Consider the following 26,891-nt stretch of genomic DNA (forward strand, 5'->3'; position numbering starts at 1 on the left):
TTTCATCCTTCTCATGTTTTTGGTTTTTTCTCCTTTCTGTTGGCTTAATTGCCAGGCCACATAACCTAGGTTTTAATTCTGTCCACTCTCTTGCCCCATTTTTGGATTTGTGTTCCTCCTGTTTGCCTTTTCATCTAATGCTCTTTTTATGTAGATTGTGATTCTACCTCAAGCTCTCCCTTCCCTTTTTCTTGCACAACCTATACTTTTTTACCTCTGTGACCTACCCCTTGTCACTACCCCATATTTGTGTGATAACAGCAGTGTCCACCCACCGCTCTTGTATCACCACTTGCAGCTTCCCATCTTCTTACCTAGACTACTTGCACTGCAGTTTTATACTACTCAGCAACACCCAATTCATCTTTTTTTGTCTCTGTGTTGTAGTCTGCATCTCTTTTGATTTGCTGTCTGCCTCTTTGAATTCGTACCTCTCATCTACTTGTGTCTCACTTCCTGCCCTACATCTTTGTGTAAGGGTATATTCATTGAAATTTATTTTTACAGCATAACATTAAACACTATTGTCCTTTCTGGACTAAGGTAGAACCTGGATGTTGCTTATAGCCCAGTTATCTCATACCTGCAGGCTTCAAACCATAGTAGTTTTGAGTTAGGTAAGGTACTATAGTATGTTCATAACTTCACTGACGACATTTTCCATTTCCACTAGTCTTCATGCATCCATCATGAATATTTGAGTTTTAAGACCCATGATATAGTTGGACACTTTCAGGTCTCTCTATTTTATCTTACAATTCCTAAGCCTTTCTTACTTGTCCATGTCTGTAGACAGTCATTATACTCTCTAATCCTGTCTTCACAGAGCATGTTGCCTGCTGCTGCAGCTAACCATTTTCTTAAATATGATTTGTTGATTTTAAAGTATCAGCGTATATAAAACATATGTGCAACCATCTTATAAATCCACGTATCTATGAACCATATTTCCATTTCTTATTCTCTTTTTTTAAAAAAAAAAAAAAAAAGAAAGATCACAGTCATTCTTCTTTGTCACGACCTTCTTGCTTTAGTCTTGTTAATTAACACAGCATTATATCTGCTGTATGTTCCCTTCTCCAGACATCTCCTTCAGATTAGTATACAAAATCACACCTTCCAAGTCCGCAAGTTGACTTTATGCGATGAAACCCTTGCCACTTTCTTGATTTATTACCCTTACTGCACATTAAATGGATGCATCTTATTAGATTAATGAGAAGGTTCCATACAGATCGACATTTTACCTTTAAGGCAATATAATGCTCCAGACCTATCTCTTCTTTTGATGAATCTGTTAATATTGTATTGCTCTTCTAATATGCTACAGGGAGGAGTTCTTCTTGCTTTGTGAGTATGGCCAAGTCATAGCTCTTCTGCTCAGAATCTTAATGGACATAGTCTTTTGATCTATACCATTAGTACATATTTGTGTTTGATGATATGGACTTTCAGCAGTACCAGTAGAAAAGTACGGGAAGTGCTTACTGCGTCCTCAAGTAATACCTGGCAGCTCCCACACTTAAATAAGCTTTACACTGCACAGCTGCAGATCAAAGTTAAAATTACTGCTTCAAGAATTTCACCCACCCCAGACTGACCACAGTGCTTCTTGTGCAGTCTTACAACAGTGTTTGATAAAATTGTGCTAAACATGCACACAGTGTTTTTCTGAAGGGTTTAATGGTAACTTCCAGCACCTGTAACTCCTTTTGTTGTTTCTGTGATAGTGGTCTCACAAGGTAGACAACACTAGCATACCAAAAACACAGTTTTATTGTTAAGTCTTAAAATAAACTAGGCATTAAATAGTTGTATGATAGCAATTAGCTAAACAGCAACTGTTCAAAATGCTTAAGACAGCAGTTTTTAATACAGTATTACTTTGAGTGCACCCTTAATCTAATAAAAAGTAAATCTACTGCAAGATTTGCATGTGAGTAACACACTTTTCTTGAAATATTTAAAAATTAAGCAATACACTTTGTAAAATGAATTGTATATGCAGCTTTAAATTTGTAGGAAGACATTACCAAATAAATTTGTTTAAATAGACAGATGAGATAAAGAATAATTCTGACAGCTTATTTGGATCTGTCAGTATTGGTAGGTAAACAAATGTACTGAATTTCTAGCTATCTGTGTCTTAGAAGCCCAACTCTTTGTTTTATAATTCTGAAGACAAATGGAATCCAGTTTGATCAGTTTTTCAAGAAAGTAGTAGTTCAGTGTGCACAGTTGAGAAGTAATGCAGTAACTCAACTGACAGTTGTTCTTTCTGAACTTTAAAGGAGACAGTGGTGGTACTTGCTATTTGCATTTAAAGTTTTGATTTTGCTTTCCTGTGGGGTTGAGTCCAGCAAGTTAATGTCCAAGTAGGAAAATGCATTCTTTACATAAAAAGCACTGTAAATGTGTACTTACTACAAACAAGATTTAGTCTAATTTCCTTACAGTTGTAGCATAGATTTTCAGCCCATCTTATGTTTGTTGCATTTTGTTTTTCATGTTGCAAAATGTACAAACAGTGCAGTTTTTATTAGTAAAAATAATTAGTTACTTTATTACTTTAATACTGCTACTCTGCAAGAATAACTTTTTCCAGAAACCTTGAGCACATCTTTGTCTTATTTACATTCTAGTGATCTGTCAGATTCACATAATTCCTGTGCATGCTGTCTGCCAGTGTGTTCTGCCACTGGTGTTCTGAAGCATTTTGCTTGGTTTGCCCTTTAGGAAACTCCCAACAGACCACCCGGGGCACCCATCTCTTTTTTTGCCATTACATATTTAAAAAAAACAGATAAGACCTAGTTTCATTTCCATATCATCTTGTATTTCTGTTTTCCCTTTCCACTCAGCATTCCCAGTGATTTCCGTACTTTTACCTAGTTGCCCATTCATTCCACAAGGGAACAGCCAGACATCCCTAAGTTAGATTAGAGTTTCACAACCCATTCCCTCCTACCTGAAGTGCCAAATCAACCCATTCATTCCCTTTGTGGTAAGATTCAGGTGATACGAAGTGAACCAGATTCATTCAGATTTATTGAATTGCCTTGCCATACCTGTTGAAATCCCTCCTTTTCAACAGCAGCTGTCTTTACATATATTCAGTGCTGCTTGCTGCCGGAAGCTTGGCTCTTCAAGCTGATGTCCTCACCCGTTTCTGTTGCACAGAGGCTGCATGTACTTGGCAGCACTTGGTACGTGTATGTAACACCCAGTTCTCCCCTTAGGTGACACTCAAGTGGTGAGCCACATTTATCCCCTTCCACCAAGGATGGCAGACAAGTGACAGACAGTCCCATCATCCCACATATATTCCATTGCCCCAAGCTGCTAGTTGAACTTGAGAAGACTGGGATATAGTAGGGTGTTCAGCCATCTCTGCCACAGAGTGGAGTTTATTTTATAATTTTTTACAGTTAGCAAATAAGCACAACTGGGTGGGATCCATCCACTTGCATTATGCACTCTACACATTTCTATGCTGCTTGCAGTATCGTGACTCAAGCAGTCAACTCACTGTTATCTCTTCTAACCTCCATATCCCCAGTAAAGCACCCTTTCTGTAGCTGTTTTGATACTTCTTTACCTTTCTCTAAATAGATTTGTTTAATTAATTAAATCCAAAAATGTACTTCTCTACTGTACAGTATTTGTGTCTTAAATTGCTTCTATTTCTTCCCCAATAATGTATTTATTACTATTAACCAGCATTTTCCCCAGTTTCACCAGGCTTGAGATTTGCAGACTCCTATTAAATGTAATTGCTCATTTTCCAAATTATTTCTGCACTGACTGTGCAAGGCTGACATTAAATGCATGCACTTTTAGTTGTGAACAGTTCCTGATCAGCCTGCTATTAATCATTCCATTCACACTGAGCAGTTTCCCACTTTCAGTCGTATTGCATGTAATTGATTATTATCCTGAATGTATCTTGGTGTACTGCCAATGCTCAGTATTGGAGCACAGTGATTGTTTGTTTATAAAGTAAGCAGCACAAGTTGCCTGGTGATCTTGGGAATTGGTGAACTAAAATGAAGTGGAATGGAGGTAATCATCAGGTATTTTGGTGTGGACAAGAATATTGCTGAAGGAATGGAAGAGCTCTTACAGGCAAAGAGTGCCGAAAATATTGCTAGGATACAACCCAAAAAATATATATTATTTCAAGGTAAGTCCATAAACTTTGCATTAATACAAGGTTTTGTTTTAGTACAGAAGATGACGAGGATGAAGTTTGCCTCCTAGCTTACACAAAAGTAGTGTACGTGGAAGTTGGCACAGGGGTAGTGATACAGGACACGTAAAGGTCCTCACTAGCTGTAATTTGGTGGACCCACTTGGCCCATTCGCCTCCATGTTGTGCTGGCAGCTTTAACACCCCCCCAAGAGAGCTGATCGAAAGTATGGTCTGTTTCAGTGAATGGGGTATTCTGTCTTATACAAGACTGTCTCTGTGCAAGTCACACCGGGGAGTTTGCTGGACATAGGAGGTGCTCTGGAGGTGAAATATTAGAATCAAGCATAGAGGCCTGAATCCAACAGTAGTTGGAGGAAAAAAAAAAGAGATGCAAAAAAATTAACATTCAGTTTTTTTTTAAGTTTTCACTAGTTTCTAAGGTACAATAAATGAAAAGCTGTTTGTTTTCTATTTCTGTATTGTTTTACAAAGAAGTTACATCTGGTATGTAAAAGAGCTTTTGCACAATTGTTCATGGCTGTTTTTGTAGTACCTACTTTTTTACTGGGTTTACAGGACTCATGTTCCTTTTTAGGGGCAACCTAGGAGCATGTTTTTGGATAATTGACTTGATCAGGAGTCAAACAATTTGCAAGTGGAAATTGAGGGAAACATTTCAAGGAGTGTAAATTTAGTTAACAGTTTGAGACCTTAATACTGAGAGTTAAATGACTACATTTAAAATAACATTGTCTACATCTGCATTACTGTGCTCCTTCCTTGTTTAACATATCTGTAATTCATGGTTGCCAGTGTAATTGTCAAAAATCTAAAGTGCTCAACCATCTTACTGAAGTAATTAAATATATAAAGCCGATGAATGAATGGCTCCCTCTTAATTACCATGCACTTCAGTTACATTAACAGTGACAGGCAACACAACTTGATACTTCCATAGGTAAATATCCAAACAGTTCTGCTATAGAAGCATCACCTACCGATAATAATCAGTCATCATAGCTGTTATGTAGTAATAAAGAAGGAAAGGGGTAAATGTTTTTAAATATGTAACACAGTTGTCCATTATAGTTCACAAAAGGCACTGCATTGTGCCATTTTTGCACTGCAGTGTTACACAGAAACATTCTATTTTCTCTCTGATTTCATTTTCCTCCAGTACTTGCACTAAATTTGTGGAGTCAGACAGGATTTACACCCTTGTATCCAGTCTCTGTTCTATCACAAAAGAGTTAATTTCTTAAGTTGTTTGTGTAGCTGTAGTAAAGATCTAAGTGATTTCTCTTGAAAACTGTTTCAGTGCTTCACGGAAGTTCAGCCTAAACTTCATTTGTATTTGTTGCAATCTTTTATAACATCTGGAAACTAAAGTCTATGGTGAAATATTGCTTCTAAGTAACCATGTTCCACATGCAATATTTGACCCGCTAGAAAACCACTTTTTCCCTAGCTGCTGTAAAATCACTGATGAAGGTTGAACTGCCGAAACCGTTTTGATTTTCATTGAATAAACTGTGTATTTCACTCTTTTGGTGTTGAACCTATTTTTTAATTGTAATTGCCACAATACCTGTTCCTTCTCATGTATAGCAGTCGCTGATTGTACCAAACTATTCCTGGCTTTACCATACACACTGACTGAAGCAGTCTACACACTTTCTGACTTTCCAGTTATTTGTTTTTGAAGATGGGTTTCCACTGTACCATTTTGTTTTTCACAAACTCCTTTAAACCCAGACTTCTCCTTCCAACACTGCAGTCAGTCTTAGTATTATCTTCCTCTGCATGCAGTTGCTGATGCACATTTTCTGTTGTCTTTGTAGTTGGCATCATGGCAACTCATTTGACATGCAAAAAGTCATCATCCTCAACTTCGAACACTTACATTTTTTAGTATATATTTCTGGGAAACCAGAAGTGTGCCAAAAAAGAAATGTTGGTTTAGTTGCAAGGGGTGAGAATGTTTCAAGTTTTATGAGTTTGTAGAGTAAGCATCTAAGTATTGTGCTCTGTTTAAATGGAATTCATTTGGGTTTGGAGAAAGTTACACACTGGTGTTCTTGGGCGGAGGGGAAGGAGTTAGTGATGAAATGACAGTTTTCATTGCAGATTGATTGTATGTAGAGTTGCTGTGTTTTTCCTGTTGGAGACTGACTAGGCTAAGAAGACTCCTTTACTTATCATAGCTCTTGATGGTGGTTGGTGGGGGGGTAACTTAGATTAGTTTTTTTTTTCTGGAGAAGCCACTGGTTCAGGGATTGTTTGTTGCTTTATCAGAGCATTTTATGTAAAAGTGAGATTTGTTAGTTTTGAAGACAGTCATAAGATCAGTGGTATATGGAGATCAAATGGATGTTTGTTGATAAAAATAGAAAATGCTAATGGGGCTAGAATGTATCATCAACACACCCTTTTTGTGTAGTTGAACAACTTCAGAAATGGAGGATCCTATTTTTAAAATATTTTTATTAAATCACAGTTGAAATATTGACAAAGGTACACACACACAAAAGAAAAAACATGGTGATACTTGTCATTGTTTTCATGAAGTATACATGTATTTTCTTTTTGACAATTACCATTCACTTAAACATTACACAAAATGCTCATTTCCTGTCACCCCTCAAATGTCACTCCTCCTTCACATTATTATGCATGTATTCCCACAAATTCCTTTTATATCTATGTAATTTGTCCATTCCTTTTTTTCAAAGATCTCACCTCCCATTCTTACATCTTCTTTACAATTATTAGTACCTTGTTATATTTGTTTTAGGTTTTGTTTTCCATTATTATTTGCTTTTGATGGCAGCCAGTAGCATTAAACCTAGCAAGGCCTTACTGTGTAGTCAATTCATATCCTGTGCCTCAGCTGAAAAAAATCATTCCTTAGTTGCAACCATTTGCTCCCCTAACATTACTGGCGAAGTACTCTGTAGTGAGTTTTTAAAATCTGACAACTCCTCACACTCTCCAAAAGCATGTTGCCAATTTTTTTTTTCTTTCCATCGCACCTTCAGCATTTGCTGTTTACCTGAGGAGCAGTTGTTATGCAAACAATTCCAAGCAAAGATCCTAAACTTTCTGGGCATTGTTATTTAATGGAGGAGCCTATTTTGACCTTGAAGAGTCTGTTGGAGAGTGCTTTACCGTGTTTAAAACTTAAGACAATTGAAGGCGTATGCTGAGGTGCTAGTTTAGTTTTGGTTTCTACACATTGTTCTTGGTTTCTAATAAAGTTGCTGTTTTGTGCCAAATGGGATTTTTCTAAAGTTTGGAGTGTGGAAGAGTTTAATATTTGGCAGCAGTCATGAAAGTCGTGTGTAATCCTTCAAAGACCCCGGGCCTGTGGAAAATACGGCCCAGACCGCAGAATCCTTTATAAATGCATTCTATGAACACCTTCAGGAATGCATGGATCATGCAATCCCAAATAAAAACAAGACCCAATCCTCCAAAGGCAGACGTCCTGTCTGGTGGACCCCAGCCATAAACAAACTATACAATAGAAGGAGGAAGCTACTAAATGATAGAGCAAAATCCCAAAAAGGGAAGGCATCTCTGATCAGTATTAGCAAAAAACTACGGGCACTCATAAAATCGTCTAAGGCCAGCTTCGAGAGAAAAATTGCACAGGACACTAAGGATAATCACAAGGCTTTCTTTAGTTATGTTAGGAACCTGGGTGGGAGTTCCCAGATATGCTCAGAATTAGTCCAAAATGACAAAAAATACACCGAACCCACAGACATTGCCAACATCCTAGCTGACAGGTTCAGCGCAAACTCCCCCCCCACCAAAAGGGCAAATATCTATCCCAGCAGAGTGCTGCCCCCCTGACATCTCAGATGCTCAGGTAAGAGCCGCCCTCACTAAAGCAAAAAACACAGCATCAATGGGACCAGACAGTGTCCCGGGCTGCGTCCTACATGAACTCCAAGAAGAGCTAAACCCAAACATAAAACTACTGTTCAATCTCAGCCCTTACTACAGGATATGTACCCAAAGAGTGGCGTACAGCAACAGTGGTCCCTCTCCACAAAGGTGGTGCCTCAACGGATCCTGGAAACTATCGCCCCATAAGCCTGACTAGCTTGGTCTGCAAAGCTATGGAAAGGATCATCATGGACCTCATAAATAAAGATATTGGGGACCTACAGACACTGGATCCTACCCAGTTCGGCTTTGTTAAGGGCAGATCCTGCCTCTTAAACCTGGTTGATTTCTTTGAAACAGTCACCAAGGCCATTGATGAGGGGAAGGTGGTCCACACAGCCTACCTGGACCTCGCAAAAGCCTTGATACAATACCCCACTGGCATTATAGATAAGCTCACCAGCTTAAATATAAACCCTATGTCACTAGATGGGTTGCAAATTGGCTCAAGGACAGAACCCACATGGTTAGAATTGCTGGAGCCATGTCAGACTCCAAACCAGTTACAAGTGGCGCCCCACAAGGCTCAGTCCTGGGACCTCTCTTGTTCGGTATATATTTCTCGGAGATACAGGCCAACACGGAAGGACTGTGGCTGACCAAGTTCGCAGATGACTGCAAACTGGGTGCCATAATCGACTCTCCAGCCGACACAAGCATCCTCCAAAAGGGCCTCATAGAAACAGACAACTGGTGCCAGAGCCATGGCCTCAAGCTAAACGCCAAAAAGTGTATAGTCATCCCCTTTGGCAAAACAAAGTGCTCACAAATTACCACATAGGTGGTAATCCATTAAGTACAGAAGAAGTAATTAGGGACCTGGGGACCCAAGTTGATAGCAGTCTCTCATTTGACAGCCACGTGGCCAAAGTGGTTAGAAAAACATTTTATATAGCCCTCCTAATCATGAAGGGATTCACATCTAGATCAGGGGAGGTCATCGTGCCTCTTTACTCATCCCTCATCAGGCCCATAATTGAGTACAATGCCCTTTGGGATGTACCTTACCAGACACCTGCAGCAACTGGAAAGACCCCAAAAGTACCTCACCAAGAGGATCAAAGGCTCAAACAGATGCCATATGCTGCCCGGTTAAAGAAACTCCAGCTCTACTCAGTGGCATACCGCCTGTTCAGGGCGATCTGTGCCTGACGATAAGGCCATGTCCAACCCGAATTAATGGACATGCTGCACCTCAGAAAATCCAAATCCCATCGAGCCACGCTGCTCAAGAGACTTGAACCTCAGCACTGAAATAAATAGGACATGCTGGAGGGACAGATTCATAACCCAGAGGCTCCCTTCACTCTGGAATAAAATCCCAGTCCAGGTTAGGCAGAGTCCCTCATTGACTCTCTTCAAGAGGAATCTTGATAAGTGGATGGGAGATCATAGGTTTAACCCGGGTATCACTTCTGTGTCACTGTTAGACAGAGGCACAGTATACTAACCTCGAAAAAGGGCATAGCAAAATTAATTTAAAATGGGTGGCGAAAGCCAAACACATTCTGGCTAGGCTTATAAATGCCCTAGGGCAGATAGCCTAGTATGAACCTATGAACCTGTGAACCTATAATGTTGGAGGGAGAGTCTTTTTGAAGCATGGTGAGGCTTTTGAATTTATGCTAATTTTTGTCAGTCTGTTTAGGAGTAGTATGTAGTCTATAAGATTAAATACCTTTGTACGATGTATGAATACTGCATGTGTGAAGTTGCCTTTGTCTACATTATTTAGGATCTCAACAAGTCTCTTAATGTCCATACAAATGTCATAGTGCTGTGCTGTGGCCAGAATCCATGTTCTGTTAAGGAAAGGAGGAGGTATTGTTGCATGTATTGTAGAAAACTGACTGCGGATCATTTTTTCTAGCATTTTGCTTCTGGTAGGCAGAACAGAGAGAGGCCAAAAGTATGAGGAAAATTCTGGTTTCTGCTGTTTTGGAGGTTAAATTAAAGCATTTTTTTTTTCAAATGTATGGTGTGATACTTTTTGTTAGGCAGAGGTTTTAGGTCTGAGTAAGGGAAAGGGTAAGGAAATCTTTACTTAAATGAACCACAGAATTGGGGGCTTAAGAGATTAGATGTTAATTTTGAAGGTGAGAGACGGTGGTCGCTGGATGATGTATGGTTAGTTTGTAGATTATAGATGAGCTGTTTGTGATAACTGGATCAAAGAGGTGAGTGCCTGGGGGAGTGGAGGGTTTGGGTGAGCATTAATAATGGCCACATTACCCCTTTAAGAATCCTACCAGAAGCTTCAGAGTTCTCATAGGGCCACCTGTGAGTCAGACAAGTTTGACATTGAAGTTAAGCCATTAATTAAATGCATTTTGTTCTGTTTTGGGATATGTAGACATGAAATGTCTTGAAGTGGCAATTATCTCAGCATTAAGGCGAAAAGCTAAGCAGCCAAATGAGAGGCACAGAGATAAACAATGGCAAAGTCAGAAAGCTTTATTTTCTTTCCCACTTTGTTTCTCCCCCATGTACAGTTCAAACAAATTGCTGCAGAGATTTACTTCGTACCTTCAAATAGTGTACACCAAACGGTCAGTGTCGTCTTCATATTGAAGCAGGCATATTTCAGATTCTGAGGCCCTCTACAGAATACTGTCTTTTGCCTTTCAGTCAGTCACCTATTAAAAAAAAAAAAATAGAAGCATCTCCAAGGCTTTCTGGCTGTATAAGGCTTCAGAGACCATCTGCCTTCCTTCTCTTTAGCTAGCAAGGTATAAGAAGCTAGTGTGTCTCTGGCAGGTGATGACTGCATCAGCTTACACTTGACCTCTTCTGGAATGTTAAGTCAGTGCACTTTTTGGTAACTGAACCCTCAGTTGTGTGGTATGTAAGAGCTTGAAGTGCCAATTGTTTTTCCTGCACAAACATTGCACATGCAAAAGCAGTCTTCCTTATTCTGGTTTTCAGGGATATAGTTGTGGTCCACTAATACCCTACTTTCTTTAATCTTCAGTATTTTCCTGGCTTCCACATGGCAAATAGGATTTTGTCTTACAAGGCATATATCTCCAAATATGTTAACACTGGTAAAGGTATCCAAGTGCACAAATGTTGGGATAGGAGAACTATCTACCCATTACATTATTATATGCTTTCTCCATTTTTCCAACATAAAAACTTGGGCATTCTGTAGACTGTGCTGTATGTACCACTAAATCTGTATCTGTTAGTAGCATTCTTGGGATGAAGGCAGTTTGTACAGCATGTTGATCATTTTTATGGCTATTTTAGCATTAATTACTATATTTTGTATGTTTGAGTAGTGCATAAGATGTAATAATATACATATATAAGATATATATATATATATATATATATATATATATATATATATATATATATATATATATAATGTAGATTTTTTTTTTTATTATTATTTATTTATTTTTATTTAACATTTGTTGACTGGGAATGTCCGACTAGGTTCCACAGAGCCTGTTTTCAGCGGAGGCTCGGGGAGAAATGCTCCAGATTTTATATACATATATAAAATTCTCTAAGTGGATGTTTTTTTAGATAGGAATTTTTTTCGAGGATATGGGACTCTGAGAACTTTACAATTTTAAATTTGTTTTTAGCAGTAGTAATAACAAATGCATTGGTTGCTTGTATTTTTTGGTATGATTTAATATTTTCAATTAGTGTCTATAATTTGTCTTTAAGAAAAGCACTATTTAATTAGTCTTTAATGGTATGGGAGGGGTTTCACTGGTTTAAAAACATTCACATTGATGGGTGTTTTATTTTGATGAAATCTCATGCTATGGGGCTGAAAGCGCTAAATTTATTTATTTGAAATTAGAGTGTCGTCTTGGATAGTAGTATTTTACTATTTTAGTGAATGTCTAACAATAAACATTGGTTTGGTGTGCTCCTGGTTGGCCAGCTTTTTGTGTTTTTGGTCTTTCTTTTAAGTCTCCAATTTTGTTTTTTGTTTGCAAATCTAAGTCAGGAAGGGAGCAAGTTTATTTACCAGCAGGATCACTTGCATGAAAAAAACTGATGTTCTTCATGTTTCGCTGTTGCAGTCATCACTTTTGGATTATCTGCTTGCAGTAGCCCTCAGTCGGCCTGATTAACAAAGTCTTGGGTCCTGCGTCAGTTGCTGTCCCTTCTTCCATGACGTCAAGTCGTCAGGGGTATAAAACATGCAGCCGACGCCATTACATCAGTCTTTCTTGCCGTGCAGTGCCTGAAGCAGAAGCAGTTCGCAAGTGCCGGTCAGCCGACTCCTGAAATTTTCATTTTCAAGTTTCAAAACTGAAGTCTTCAACTAAAGTTAAGTACCCCATTGGGGAAACTTTTTTTTGCTCCTTACCAATGTCAGTAAAAGTTAATAATTGCATTACTTGTGGAAAGCAAATACCTCACAAAGATTTTCATTCGTACTGTATTCCTTGCCTAGGCCCTGACCACGACGTACCTTGCTGTCGGTTTTGTGCCTTATTTAATCTATGCACTGTCCGTTGGTATATTTTTGCCTCTAAATATTTCAATTCTCAGTTCAATTATCCAGAAATGTCGGTAAGCCATCCGACTACCGGTATTCTGAAAAAGCGCAAAGGTAAAGACAGAGACAGGCTGCCTAGTCCAAAACTGCCGATGATGCTTCTCCTAAGCCAGTTCGCCGGTACTCAATGAGGTGCTTTCGCAGCCCCTGATACCTGCAACTTCTGACTCGCAGGCCTCTGCTGAGACCCATTCGGAGTCCGGTATGCGCAAGATGCTTCAACTGTGGAACCTGCGGATGTCTCTACTTTGGATGGGTCCGGAGCCGCTGTGCAGGCACCGACTTCTGAGGGTGTATTCAGGCCTATGGACTTGCATATTAAACTGACGCTTCCTTCTTCTTTAAGGCCTAAACCTCGTACCTTGCCTAGTAAACCGATGCCCAGGCTGCATGCCCAGGCCTCTATGACTATAAAACAAATGATAAGAATGGCTGAAGACCTTATAACTTTAATCAGGGGAAGCCAACCTTCCTCCTAAGAGACCTAGGACTGAATTTGTTTATGAATCTTCTGACCAGGATTCTGATTTTTCTGATTCTTCTGATAATCTGAATTTACCCTTATCTACTTGTGAGGATTCTGATGCAGAGGACTCTATTCCCTCTGCTTCTCCTCCAGAGGATTTTCTTTTGGTGAAACCTTGCACACTCTAAGGGAGCATTTTCACTGGGAAAGTCAGGATTTCTCTGATTAAAAAAAGAGGCTTAGGGACTTCTTACTCCTGACTCAACATAGGCCTTTAGCTATACCTCCTGTACTAGACATTGTTGATGATGCCTTTTCGGAATCTTGTTTGGCCCCTGATTCTATGCCTCCTGCTCCCAGAAAACCTGACAGATATTACAGGGTTCCTGATTCTCACAATTTCCTTTTTAAAAATCCTGTTGCGGATCCAGAGACTATTTCACAGGGACCCAAGAGCATTAAGGCCTCTACTGCCAAAAATCCTACCCCTTGTGATAAAGATCCCAGGGCGCTGGCTAGATGGGGTAAGAAGGTTTACAGATCTGCAACTTTGGCCATTAGGGCGTTAAACTGTCAGTTTCATATGTTAAAGTATTAACAACATAATATTGGATTGCTTAAACAGAAAATGATGTTGATTCCTGAGTATGCTGAAAATAAGAATTTACAGGATTTGATGCATTCTGCTGAACAGGTTGGAAAACATACTTTGCAATGCGGGTTTGATTCTTTAGAGGCCTCTTGCAGGGCTGCTGTCACAGGGTCTGTACTCAGAAGGCATGCTTGGCTTAAGGAGCAATCTTTGCCTAATCACGTTAAAGTTAAACTGTTGTATGCTCCCTTAAATCAGGACCGCCTGTTTGGCAAAAAAGCTGAGGAAGTTCTTAAAAAGATGGAAGATAAAGCTAAATCTATGCAAACTATTAAAGATTTCTTACAAGTTCAGCCTCCAAGATTTAGTAGGCTTTTACCCTCTAAGAATTGGTCCTTTCCTGCACCTTCCAGGCCTTCTCAATCCAAACCCAGACCCAGCAGAAACCCCAGTTTCTGTCCCAGGGTACGCACAAGACTAAGCAGTGGGGGGCTTCCGCTTCCAAATCTGGTAGTAGTAGGACTCCCCCCCCCCCCCCTTATGGAAAACTGTCTCACTGACTTGACTTTAAAACTTCCAAGTACTTCTCAACTGACTGCTCCTTTAGAGGGAAAGATTGGTCTGCAGGCCAAAAACTGGGAACTCATTAACCAGGACAAATGGCTTTTAAATATAGTGTCCCAAGGATACAGATTTCATTTTCACACATTGCCAGCACCCAAAGGTTGGCCAGATCTACCCCCAAATCAGTGGGCAGAGGCCCAAAAGCAAATACTCTCTTTTTTAAACATAAAGGCTATTTAAACTGTACCAGAAGAGGAAAAAGGACAAGGTTTCTACTCAAGACTTTTCCTGGTACCCAGAAAGGACAATTCATGGCATCCAATCCTGGACCTGTCTACTCTAAACACCTTTTTGGTGATTCCAAAATTCAAGATGCTGACTCTTCACCAGTTGCTTCCCATGCTAGGAAAAGATGCCTGGATGGCAACACTCGATTTAAAGGAAGCATACCTGCACATCCCAATCAGGGAATCTTGCAGAAGGTACTTACACTTCAAAGCAGGCTACGATCACTACCAGTTCTCTGCACTGCCCTTTGGCTTATCTACTGCACCCAGGGTATTCACAAAGTGCCTAGCCCCAGTCTTTACCTTTTGCAGGCAAAGAAATATTCAGATATACCCATCCCTGGACGATTGTTTAATTCACGCAGAAAGCCAGGACATACTTTTGAATCATCTGGCCTTCGTTCAAAGGGTGCTGACTTGTCTGGGGTACATCATAAACGTAAAGAAATCACACCTGGTACCCTGTCAACAAATTATATTCCTGGGATCAACCTTGAATACAACTTCCCAGGTGGCTTACCTCACTCCAGAGAAACAAATTTATTTGACAACCTACTTCAAACAAGTGGCCACAAAACCCCTACTATCTGCAAGGCAAATACTACAAGCCTTGGGGGTTCATGGCCTATGGCATTCTTCTAATTCCATATGCAAGACTGCATATGAGGAAACTACAATGGTATCTGAAAAGCCTATTGTGTCAACATTCTCAGAATCTAGAAGCAATGATTCCTATCATACCTTGCCTACGCCTAGAGTTTTTTTGGTGGGCAGAGGCCTGCCACCAAAACAATGGACTACCATTCACAACACCCCCTGCCACCCAAACCCTAATGACAGACGCATCAGATTATGCATGGGGGGCTCAGTTGGTAGGGAAGTGCATTCAGTGCAAATAGAACCCAAGTCAAATGCACCTGCATATCAATCAGAAAGAAATGTTAGCTGTACAGAATGCTCTGACAGCCTTCAAGGACCACATTCTTCCAGGACAATTAATGATAAAGACTGACAACACCACTGTTATGTGGTACATAAACAAGTAGGAGGGTACACATTCTTACGCCCTCTGCAGACTAGCCATGGCATTGTGGAACACAGCCCTGAGCTATCAAGTGCATCTACAAGCTCAATTCCTGCCAGGAAAGCTAAATACATTGGCAGACGAACTAAGCAGAAACCTCATGGACCCACATGAGTGGAAACTGGAACTAAGGATTTTCAACATGTTGACAAGCAAATGGGGGAGACCAGATATAGACCTGTTTGCCTCCCCCCAAAACTATCAGTTGGACAAATTTTGCACAAGGATTCCCCACAAACAAGCTTGGAAAGTGGATGCTCTGTCCTTCAGCTGGAAAAACTTGTCAGTTTATGCCTTTCCTCCTCTACTTCTGCTCTCCAAAGTACTACTAAAGATCAAACAAGACAAACCAGGGACAATTTTGATTCCACCAGACTGGCCACGCCAACACTGGGTACCCCCTCTTGCGCAGTCTGTCACTGTTGGCCCCATGGCACCTGCCTCAGACTCCTACTCTATTGACTCAGCAGGAGAACCAAATTCTGCACCTTCAACTTCAAACACTGAATCTAGCAGCCTGGCTAATTACATAATTTCTCCTTTACCATCCCTTAGTAAACCAGTGATGGATATCATTTTAGAGGCAAGGAGGCCTAGTACTAGAAAGTCTTACACTGAAAAATGGAAAAGATTCTGTGCCTGGAACCAGTCTCAAGGGATGAGCACAACAGTGCCCAATTTACCTCAGATTTTACAATACTTAACTGAGATGCTTCATTAGGGCTCGTCTTTCTCCTCCATCAAAATTCACGTCTCGGCCATCTCAGCTCATTATAACACAGAACCACCCCTCTTCTCTCATCCACTGCTTAAGCAGTTCCTCAGAGGGGACAAAAATCTACGACCACCCAGGAGAGCTCCAACTCCAGCCTCACCCTTCTTCCTTTTGAGCCAGCTGCCACTGCGGACTTAAAATTCCTTACTTGGAAAACAGCTTTCCTTTTAGCAATCACTTCAGCAAGAAGGGTATCTGAATTACAGGCCCTCATGGCAGTGGAGCCCTTCATCATCTTTCATGCAGACAGGGTGTCCCTCAGGACCAGTCCCTCCTTCATGCCCAAGGTGGTATCCATTGTGGCCCTTAATCAGTCCATACATTTGCCAACCTTCTTTCCTAATCCACAGAACAAAGGGGAACAGATTCTGCACTCCTTAGACATGCACAGACACCTTAGATTCTACTTGGACAGAACTAAACCTCAAAGGAAATCTGATCAACTGCTGGTGGCATTTGCTGCAGGGGCAGAGGGGAAGGCTATTTCAAAGCAAACCATTTCTAAATGGATAGGCCATTGTGTTCATTTCTGCTACAAACACCATGGGAAACCTATCCCACAGGGGATCAGACCCCACTCTACCAGGGCTGCATCTACCTCTACAGCCTTTCTCAGAGGCGTCCCTACCAGGGACATTCTAGAAGCTGCTACCTGGAGTTCTGTACATACATTCACCAAGCATTACCATCTGCCAATTTTCTCTAAATACAGAGCTGGCTTTGCCACTGCAGTCTTGCAGGGCCTTTTAGCTGGTCCTAATGCTATTTAAATTCCTCTTCCCATCCTTAGCTTTGAGAATCTACCCAAAAGTGATGACTGCAACAGTGAAACATGATGAACATAATACAGTTGTGTACACTTACCATAATTGTAGATGTTCGAGTGTATTCACTGTTGCAGTCCTGGTTATCCTCCCTCCAGCCCCCTTTCTTATTTTGGATATATCTCTACTTTCCTTTTCTATCTTCAAAAGCTTTTTGGTGTATTTGCTTTTTTGTTGGAGGTATAACCTTGTATATTTATAGATTTAATTGCTTCCCATTAAGGGGGCACCTGACATCTGGGGCAAGAAAAAGTGATGTAATAGCGTCGGCTGCATGTTTTAAACCTCTGACAACCTGACGTCATGGAAGAAGGGACTGCAACCAATGCAGGACTCGAGACTTTGTTAATCAGGCCGACTGAGGGCTACTGCAAGCAGATAACCCAGAAGTGATGACTGCAACAGTGAATACACTCGAACATCTACATTTATGGTAAGTGTACACAACTGTACTTTAGCCCTTTCCATAATTAATGCCATAACCAGTACCACCCACTCTTTTTCACATATAGCAGTATCCACAGGGACCTAAAGCCTCCATCTGAAGTTCAACATTGTCACGATCATTAAGATAACTGGGCAGTTTAACTTTGTTGATGAGTACTTGCCTTTTGTTAGATCATTACTGAGTGCTTTTGTGGTGAGATTTGTTAAGGATCCTGTGCATGCATTAAATGACATAATTTGACCTTTTTTCTGACAGTAGTAATATTATGTAAGCAACACAAATATGATCGTTTTTTTTTTTTTTTTTTTTTTTTTAAGGCACTTGACTTTGTCCCAGAATGATTTGGCAGCACTGACAGGAGGCAAGGTAAGGTAGATTTGCAAATGAGTAGCTTATGTAATGTTTTCCTCTTTCAACTGTAGTTACAAAAGGGAAAATTGTTCATGCACTAAATTAAACTATGTTCGCATTGTAGGGGTTCCCGTTCTTGTTTCAGCATATTCGTGATGGAATCAATATTAGACAAACCTGCAATCTGATTTTCAGTCTTTGCCGGTATAATAACCGACTTGCTGAACATGTAAGTACTTACATGTAGTAGTAAATCTATGAAGATCTTAGTTTTGCCCCTTCATTTTTGATGTCCGTGTTTCAAAAAGTGGTCTTCTAATGAATTTCTTTAGTTTAATTAAAGAGAGCAAACGCGCTTATCTAAATTACGTTTGCATGGCTTTTTTTTTTCTGTAAGCAGCGTTATTTATCTTTTTATAAAGTGCTCCTTTCTCTGCATGAGGAACATAAAATGCTTTTAATTTTGTGGTTATGCTGTAGATGACTTTACATATCTTAACACTCTGAACAAGCTGATGAGTAAGTCATAGCTGGCAGTGTATGTTAAAATATTATTAGAATCTGAACAGTATTGCCTAGATGGATTTTGAAACAATCGGGTGATAGGGAATGGGGGAAATAGGTGGTTCTGATGTTGTCATTTTCATTCATTCCTCACCTGATGGGTCTCTGATCCGACTTTGGATTCAACTTGGCCACTTTTACTAGATTCGAAGATCCAGCTGTCAAATTTCTCCCTTAAATGCCCCACTCTCTTGGTATACCTCAGATCTCATTTGCCTCCACATTGTTCGGATGCGGATTTCTGCTCTTGAGCTATGGAAGTTAACCAGATATTGTTATATCCTTTTTTGTAAACATTTTGCATCTAGTATTGCTTTTCTATTCCTTCCTTCACCTTTATATGAAACTTGCTTGACTTTCAAATCCATTATCTTTCCTTCTCTCGCTCTGTCTTTGTTAAGCCTTTATACCCTTGTCAAGGTACTTTCCCACATACCAGCATACCATTGCTTGTATACTTTCCATCTCATCCTGTCTACCTGATTTAGGGTGTCTTTCCAATGTTATTGTTGGTATTTTGTCCTTTCTGAAAAGAAAAGTCTCTCTCTCACTTTTGTTTTTCACTGAGGTAGCCGACAAGCCTATGGGCTTTAAAAAGTGTAAATCTTGTGGGCATAAGATCCCTAACTCGGATGCCCACAGGAAGTGTGTGTATTGTTTGGGCGCTGCCCACATAGATGCTGACTGTTCCATTTGTTCAGGATTCAACTCCTGTGCATTATTGTTATTGTTTCTGCCTCAGAATGGGGCTCAAACACATCTAGTAAAGCTGACAAAGGGAAGCCATGCTCAGCTTTGAAAAAAAAAAATGTCCATAAAATGGTTCCCTTACCATTCTCCCCGTTTGTCTTGGGTGTGAGTCATGAGCCTCCAGCTAAAGTTTCCAAGAAATCACATCTGTTGCCTTCTGTGGATTCTACTGCATCCAACTGCAAGTCTCCTCGGATCCGATATATCCTTGCCTCCATTACCCCCTCTTACAGGGGACACCTAAAAAACCTTCCAGACCACCTTCCACTAACTCCTTCATCCCTTAGGTCTTCTAGGAACTTATCACAGGCAGAGTTGGATAGGATGATGAAGTTTCTCAGGGCTCAAATCCAGATGGGTTGGTTCCAGCTCCGGCTTCCATTGGACATGTGAGCCTGCCCTTCTCTCAACATCATGTTATATCTCCTCTTCCAATCAGACCAGTGGTTTCAAGCCCTTGGATCCAAGATCATTGAGGATGTCTTTGTCTGATCTGAAAACTGGATATTGTACTCTGACCATGCCCGAGTTGATCAGCTCCAATCTCTTTGGAGCCGGATGACTTTCAGAGCCAAATCATCTGCACTGGCTCTGGGGGGTTGGGATCAACTCCAAAGCTGTCAGAGCCATCCTTGCCTCTCAGCACCTTGGCATTGGATAGCTCGGCTCCATCTCCCTTGTTGAGGCAGGAAACCATGGGGATTCAGACCTCAGCGCAGGTAGTTTCAGCACTTGTGCAACTGCATGCTGTTTCTCCTGGACCTTCTGCCTTTGAGATTGCGGAGAGGGCTTTCTCTTAACCGAGAGAGAGGACATTCTTACACTCTTCAGATCCTATTCTCCCTCTGCTGAGTTTGAGTTTTAACCCTGTTATGCCTATTCCACCAAAACAGCTATCCCATATAAGCCTTCAATCACTCGTCATTCAGGACTCCCCACCATCTTCTCATACTTCATTAGACCATCCCACTGATGAGGTCACTGGGAAGAGAATGTGCAAAAGGAGGCACCTAGAGCCCCCTCAGGAGTTTGTCACCGAAGGCGCAGACTTCGATGAAGGAGAGGAATCCCCCGGATCTCCACTTGATGATGTCTCCTTTGGAGACATTTCCTAAACAGAGAGGTGGATGGTTTCTGATACCCCTTTGCAAGAGAAGTCAAGAGTTTCTAGATGCTTTTGAGGCTGGCCCAGCTAGGTCTTGGGCGGTGCCTTTGCTGATGAGTTGATCGATCTTATCTCACACTGAGCAAGGAAGGAACCTGATACAACAGAACCTCTACATCAGAGGCCAGCCAAGTTTTTAGCTTCTCCTAAACATACAGCCCACTGGAGTAAGGGAGTCCCTATAGATGCCATGGTGGTGGCAGCAGTCACTAAGAGAGAGTTTGTAGAACAGAACTCGTCTGTCCATCCCACTAATGGAGAGTCCAGGACCTTGGACAGATTTGGCTAGCGCATTTATGCCTCCGTGACCTTTGCCCTTTGGTTACTGAACTGTTTAGCATATTTCACCAGACTACAAAGGGATTTTACCCGGGAGCTTTCCAAATCTCTTTCAGGATCCCTGTCTGTGGAGGAATGGAAGACAGTTTCTTCATAACTGGCCACCCTACAGTCCTTCTCCAATGCCTCCATGAGATTTAGCTGTCATGCAGCTGAGTGTTCATCCAAGGCTGCAGGTTCAGCCATTGCAGTCATGAGGCATGCCTGGATGTGTCTGTGTGATTTTTGTGGAGCCCTTCAAGTCTTCGTTCATCAGTGCTGCTTTTGATGGATCATCTTTCTTCAGCCCCAAAGTTAAGGAAACACTCTCCAGAAGTGGGTAAGACTGAAAGACACTGTCTGCTGTAGGGATCCATTTTTCTATCCCTCAGAGATCCTTCTCCAGGCATCAGTGAGGTGATAAAAAGATGTGGCTTCACAAGTCTAAAGGGCCTTTCCAGGAATCCTGAGCTACGTCTTCCCAGTTCAGAGGAGAGGACTTTAATGGAAGACACCACTCTTGCAGCAGAGTTGGCTTGCAGAACCAGGGCTTCAGTGATTCCTTGTCTAACAAGACCCTACTAGTGCTTCTGAAAGGTTACCTAACTACTGCACTCTGAAGGTAGTTGGTGGGGGAACTCTTATCTCTGCACCAAGAAGCCTGGGCATCCATCACACAAGACACTTGGGTGCAGAAAGTTATATTCAGATGTTATTACATACCATTTTCCCAAATTCCTCCAACAAAAACAAAAGACTTCCTTCATGCTCTGATACTATCCATGTCATTATTCCTCACGGGTGGGGCTAGGATTCGACCTTTGATCCAAGCCAGCCACTTTTCAGACAGATCCAGAGCTCAACCTCTTCCCTTTCCCATAATCTCTTGCTACCTTCTAACCCTCAGATCTCATTTGCCGCTGAATCGTTCCAGACGTGATCGATGTTCAAGTGTTAGGGAATATAGATGAGTGGTATTTTGTTGATTTTCTTTTCTCTTGTTTCTTCCTTTTTAGGATGATATTGTTGTTTTTAACCGCTTTCTTTCAGTTTAATTGTATTTTGTTCCCCTCTTTGTCAGAACCTAGTTGTTTGTTCAGGTAGGTTTCTCCACTCCCCCCTTCTAGTGCTTGGTGTTTTCCACCTTTTCTTAGAGTAATCTTTTTCTAACAAAAAAAAAATGTTATTTTGACTGTGTTTGTGTTGTAGTTTTTTAGTATGGCTGAAAAGCCTGCAGGTTTTAAGAGATGCTCCTCATGTGGGTCAGAAGATGCCGTGCTGTGACTTGCACAAGGAGTCTCTCTACTGTCTAGGGTCGGCGTACCTGGAGGTTGAATGCGACACCCTGGGGTGTCTTCTTCCTTGCTTCCTAAAAAGCTGAGGCTCTCTGATCGCAGATCCCCGGATACGAGTCCAGCCTCTTCATCTTCGGATCCGAGGTCTGTTGTTTCCAGAATTTTGGATCAGGCTCTTGGGCCCAAGACCTCATCAAATCAGAGGCCTTCGGATCTGAGTTAAAAGTAGGCCATCCCCAGATCCGACCCGTTCGTCTGATCCATCTGGTACGGCTCCCAAGTCTTTAGACCCTGTAAGATTGTCAGATCCGTCAATAGCGTCAGATTCTGTTGTTATAGAGGGTTCCCCTTCTGGATCCTCCATGAAATGGTTGGATCCGAGACATCAGAGCCAATCTCCTTCTTGAAACCACAGAACTTCAGGATCCAAGGCCAGATCCTCAGCAAGATCTGGCCACTATTCAGCTTTGTCCAAATCGTCCAGAAGTCTCCTTCCCTCGAACATGGATAGGATGATGAGGAGTTTCCTCAAAGCCCAAATCGAGTTGGGCATGCTGCTGTCACCAGCCCATGCAGTTAGGGGACCCTACCCATCCACAGATCTCCCCCCCTCCTCTTCCAGCTTAACAGGTATTGGAATGTCGTGACCCAGAGATTTGTAATGAGAGGCCAATGGTGTTGGGTAACCCCCCTTTCTCAACACCAACAGGGACCCTGGCTGGATCTGTTCCACAACCCTTGGACCACAGTGGGCTTCATCTTTGAGTGGTTGTGCTGGTTCCCTGGGAGTGAGTTCAGGTCTGGATTTTTTGGACTGCTCCCTTCCCTTGGGGGCTTCAGCACTAAACAGCTTGGGGCCAATATCGTCCGGGGCTTCGGCACTGTGTCTGGGTCCCTTCTCCATGGGGGAGGGGATTCGTCCAGTCTGTCAGTCTTCCAGGCAGTAGAGAGGACCTTCTCTAGTTTGGTAGATATTCATCGTGTTTCACTGTTGCAGTCATTACACTTGGGTTATCCTGCCGGCAGGCGACCTGCAGTCGGCCTGAATTCCAAAGTCTCGGTCCGGCGTCGGTTGCTGTCGCTTCTTCCCTGAAGTCAGTGCGCCAGGGGTATAAAAGTTGCAACCAACGCCATTTTCTTCAGTCTTTCTTGCCGCGTGGTGCCCGAAGCAAAAGCAAGTGCCGGTCGGCCGACTCCTGAGATTTTCAAAATTGAGTTTCAGAACTGAAGTCTTCAATAAAGCTAAGTACCCCGTTGGGGTAACTTTTTCTTGCTCCAGACCGATGTCAGTAAAAGTTAATAATTGCATTTCTTGTGGGAAGCAAATACCTCATAAAGACTTTCGCTCTTACTGTATTCCTTGCCTAGGCCCTGACCACGATGTTACTAGTTGTCGGTTTTGTGCTAGATTCAAGAAACGCACTATTAAACGTCGGTTTGATTTTGCTTTACATTATTTTGGCCAAAGGTTTAATTACATAATGCCGTCGGAACAACCGACGACCGGAACTTATAAAAAATGCAACGATAAAGAAAAGGACGGGCATCCGAGGTCCAAAAGCGACGATGAAGCCTCTTCTAGACCAGTCGCCGGTTTGCCGGTTCTCAGTGAGGTGCTTTCGCAGCCCCTGACACCTGCTACCTCAGAGCCACAGGCCATAACCGACAGCCACTTGGAGACACCGAGGCCTGTGGAAACTCAAGGTATTGGGCCTACGGAATCTATACCCTCAGATTGGTCCGGAGCCGCTGAGCAGGCTTCGGCTACTGAGGGTGTTTTCAGACCTTCACAGCTTACAATTAAGACCACTACAGCAGCAAAGGCAAAGTCAAAAACACCATTAAAGACAAGAAAACAAGTACAGCATTCTCCAGAACAGTCAACCATGCCAAAGAAACAGATGCTTAAAATGGCCGAAGACGTAATTACTTTAATCAGGTGTTCCCAACCCCACCTGACAAAAGGCCTAGGCAAGACACTGATTATGATTCATCTGACCAGCTTTCCATTTCCTCTGATTCCTCCTCTGATCAGGGATATTCTCTCCCTCCCTTTGAGGACTCTGATGCAGAAGAGTCCATACCTTCAGCCTCTCCTCCTGAGGATTATTCTTTTGGGGAAACCCTGCACACCAGGAGGGAGCATTTCCATTGGGAGAGCCAGGATTATTCTGAATCCAAGAAAAGGCTCAGAGACTTCCTATTATTGCCTCAGCACAGGCCCCTAGCTGTCCCCCCTGTGCTTGATATTGTGCAGGATGTTTTTTTCTGAATCCAGCCTGTCTCCTGATTCCTTACCCCCTGCACCAGTCAAGCCAGACAGGTACTACAGGGCCCCTGACTCTCATAAATTCCTTTACAAAAACCCCGCTGCAGACCCATAAACAATTTCTCAGAGTCCTAAAGGGGTTAAGGCTTCCACTGCTAAAAATCCTGTACCCTCGGACAGGGATTCCAGAGCTCTGGACAGATGTGGGAAAAAAGTTTACACTTCTGCTACTTTAGCTGTAAGAGCTTTAAACTGTCAGTTTCACATGCTTAAATATCAACAGTACCTCATGTCATTGTTAAAGCAGAAAATGGTTTCAAATACAGAAAGTCCTGACAGTAAGGAAATGCAGGATTTCTTGCATGCAGTTGAACAAGTTTGAACAAGTGGGAAAGCATACTCTGCAATGTGGTTTTGATTCATTAGAGGCTTCTTGTAGAGCCGCAGTTACAGGCTTTGTTATTCAAAGGCATGCTTGGTTGAAAGAACAAAGTTTACCTGACCATGTTAAAGTAAAATTATTGGATGCTCCATTACAGCATGATACTTTGTTTGGTGTTAAAGCGGAAGAGGTGTTAAAGAAAATAGAGGATAAAGCAAAGTCAATGCAGACAGTGAAAGATTTCTTACAGGTTCAACCACCTAGATTTAGTAGAAACTGGCCTTCAGAAAATTGGTCCTTTCCAGTGTCAGACAGGCCACAAAGAGGCAGATACAGACGCCCAAGAGGCAGATCTCAGCCCCAAGGCTCCTACAGACCTAAACAATGGGGTGCTTCAGCCCCCAAAGGAGGGGCAGACTAATCACAATCTTATAGGAAACAGTTCCACTGACTTCCCCCTGCAAATGCTAAGCAGTTACCTTTTAAAAGTACCTCTAAGGGGAAAGCTAGCACTTTTCTCAAGAAATTGGCACATAATCACCCAGGACAAATGGGTGCTGAATATTGTTTCTCAGGGTTACAGGTTCCACTTCCACACGCTTCCAAAACCAAAAGGTATGCCAGACATGCCACAAAACCAATGGGCAGAGGCACAAAAACAGATTGCTGCTCTTATGGACATGGGAGCAATTCAAAAAGTTCCACAGCAAGAACAGGGACAAGGATTTTACTCAAGACTTTTCTTACTACCCAGAAAGGACAAAGCCTGGAGACCAATACAGGACTTGTCAGTCCTAAATACTTTCCTGGATGTTCCAAAATTCAGAATGTTAACACTACAGCAACTTCTGCCCATGCTGGGCAAGAAGGCTTGGCTAGTTATTTTGGACCTCAAGGAGGCATACCTGCATATTCCAATCAGACAATCTTGCAGAAGATGCCTCAGATTCAAAGCAGGCTCAATGCATTACCAATTCTCTGCACTGCCCTTTGGCTTATCTACTGTGCCCAGGGTCTTCACAAAATGCCTGGCACCAGTAATTGCATTTTGCAGACAAAAAGGAATTTGGATATATCCCTACTTGGACGACTGCCTCATTCAAGCAGAGAGCAAGGACATTCTTCTAAAGCATCTGGCGTTTGTAAAAAGATTGCTAATTTGCCTAGGGTACACAGTAAACAAAAAGCAATCAAAACTAGTGCCCTCTCAAGAGATAATATTCCTGGGTGCAAGCTTAAATACAACTGCCCAGATGGCTTATCTCACGCCAGACAAGCAAAGGCAACTGACTCATTACTTTCAAATGATGGCAACAAAAACTCAGCTCCCTGCAAGAAAAATTCTGCAGGCCCTGGGCTTCATGGCATCCTGCATTCTATTAATTCCATATGCAAAACTGCATATGAGGAAACTACAATGGTATCTCAAAAGTGTCTGGACTCAGCATTGTCACAGCCTGGAGACAATCATAACTCCCTGCCTACAACAGGAGTTTCGCTGGTGGTCCCAGGCCTGTCACCACAACAAGGGACAGTCTTTCACCTTACCCAACCTTACCCACAGCCAGGCAGACAATAACAACGGATGCATCGGATTATGCCTGAGGGGCACATATGGCAGGAAAATGTATTCAGGGCACGTGGGCCAAGGAACAAATGCATCTTCATATCAAGCAAAAAGAGATGCTAGCTGTACATAATGCCCTGACAGCTTTCAAGGACCTAATACATCCAGGACAACTATTAATAAAGACAGACAGTACCACAGTTATGTGGTACATAAGCAAGGGGGAACACATTCCTACCCTCTGTGCAGACAAGCCATGACTTTGTGGAACACAGCACTGACCTATCAAGTACATCTGCAGGCACAATTCCTGCCAGGAACAAAAAATACACTGTCAGACGAACTAAGCAGAAATCTCATGGATTCTTACAAATGAAAGCTAAATCCACAAGTGTTCAGCATGATAACGAGGAAATGGGGATGCCCAGACATAGATCTTTTTGCCTCCCCTCACAATTACCAAATACAGCAATTTTGCACAAGAACTTGTCACTCTCAAGTATGGAAAGTGGATGC

General features: G+C 41.9%; 1 protein-coding gene across 1 annotated transcript in view; it reads left to right on the forward strand.

The window, feature by feature from the left end:
- USP34 (ubiquitin specific peptidase 34) overlaps nucleotides 1–26,891 on the forward strand; it is a gene marked incomplete in the record, with an annotated part of 5,849,982 nt that overhangs the window by 5,174,717 nt on the left and 648,374 nt on the right. The window contains 2 exon segments of the mRNA XM_044061224.1: nucleotides 18,032–18,080; nucleotides 18,190–18,294. Coding sequence (XP_043917159.1) covers nucleotides 18,032–18,080; nucleotides 18,190–18,294 — 154 coding nt within the window.

The sequence above is a fragment of the Protopterus annectens genome, chromosome 1.part0 (genome assembly GCF_019279795.1).
Source record: "Protopterus annectens isolate FY-2018-M chromosome 1.part0, PAN1.0, whole genome shotgun sequence".
Lineage (NCBI taxonomy): Eukaryota > Metazoa > Chordata > Ceratodontiformes > Protopteridae > Protopterus > Protopterus annectens.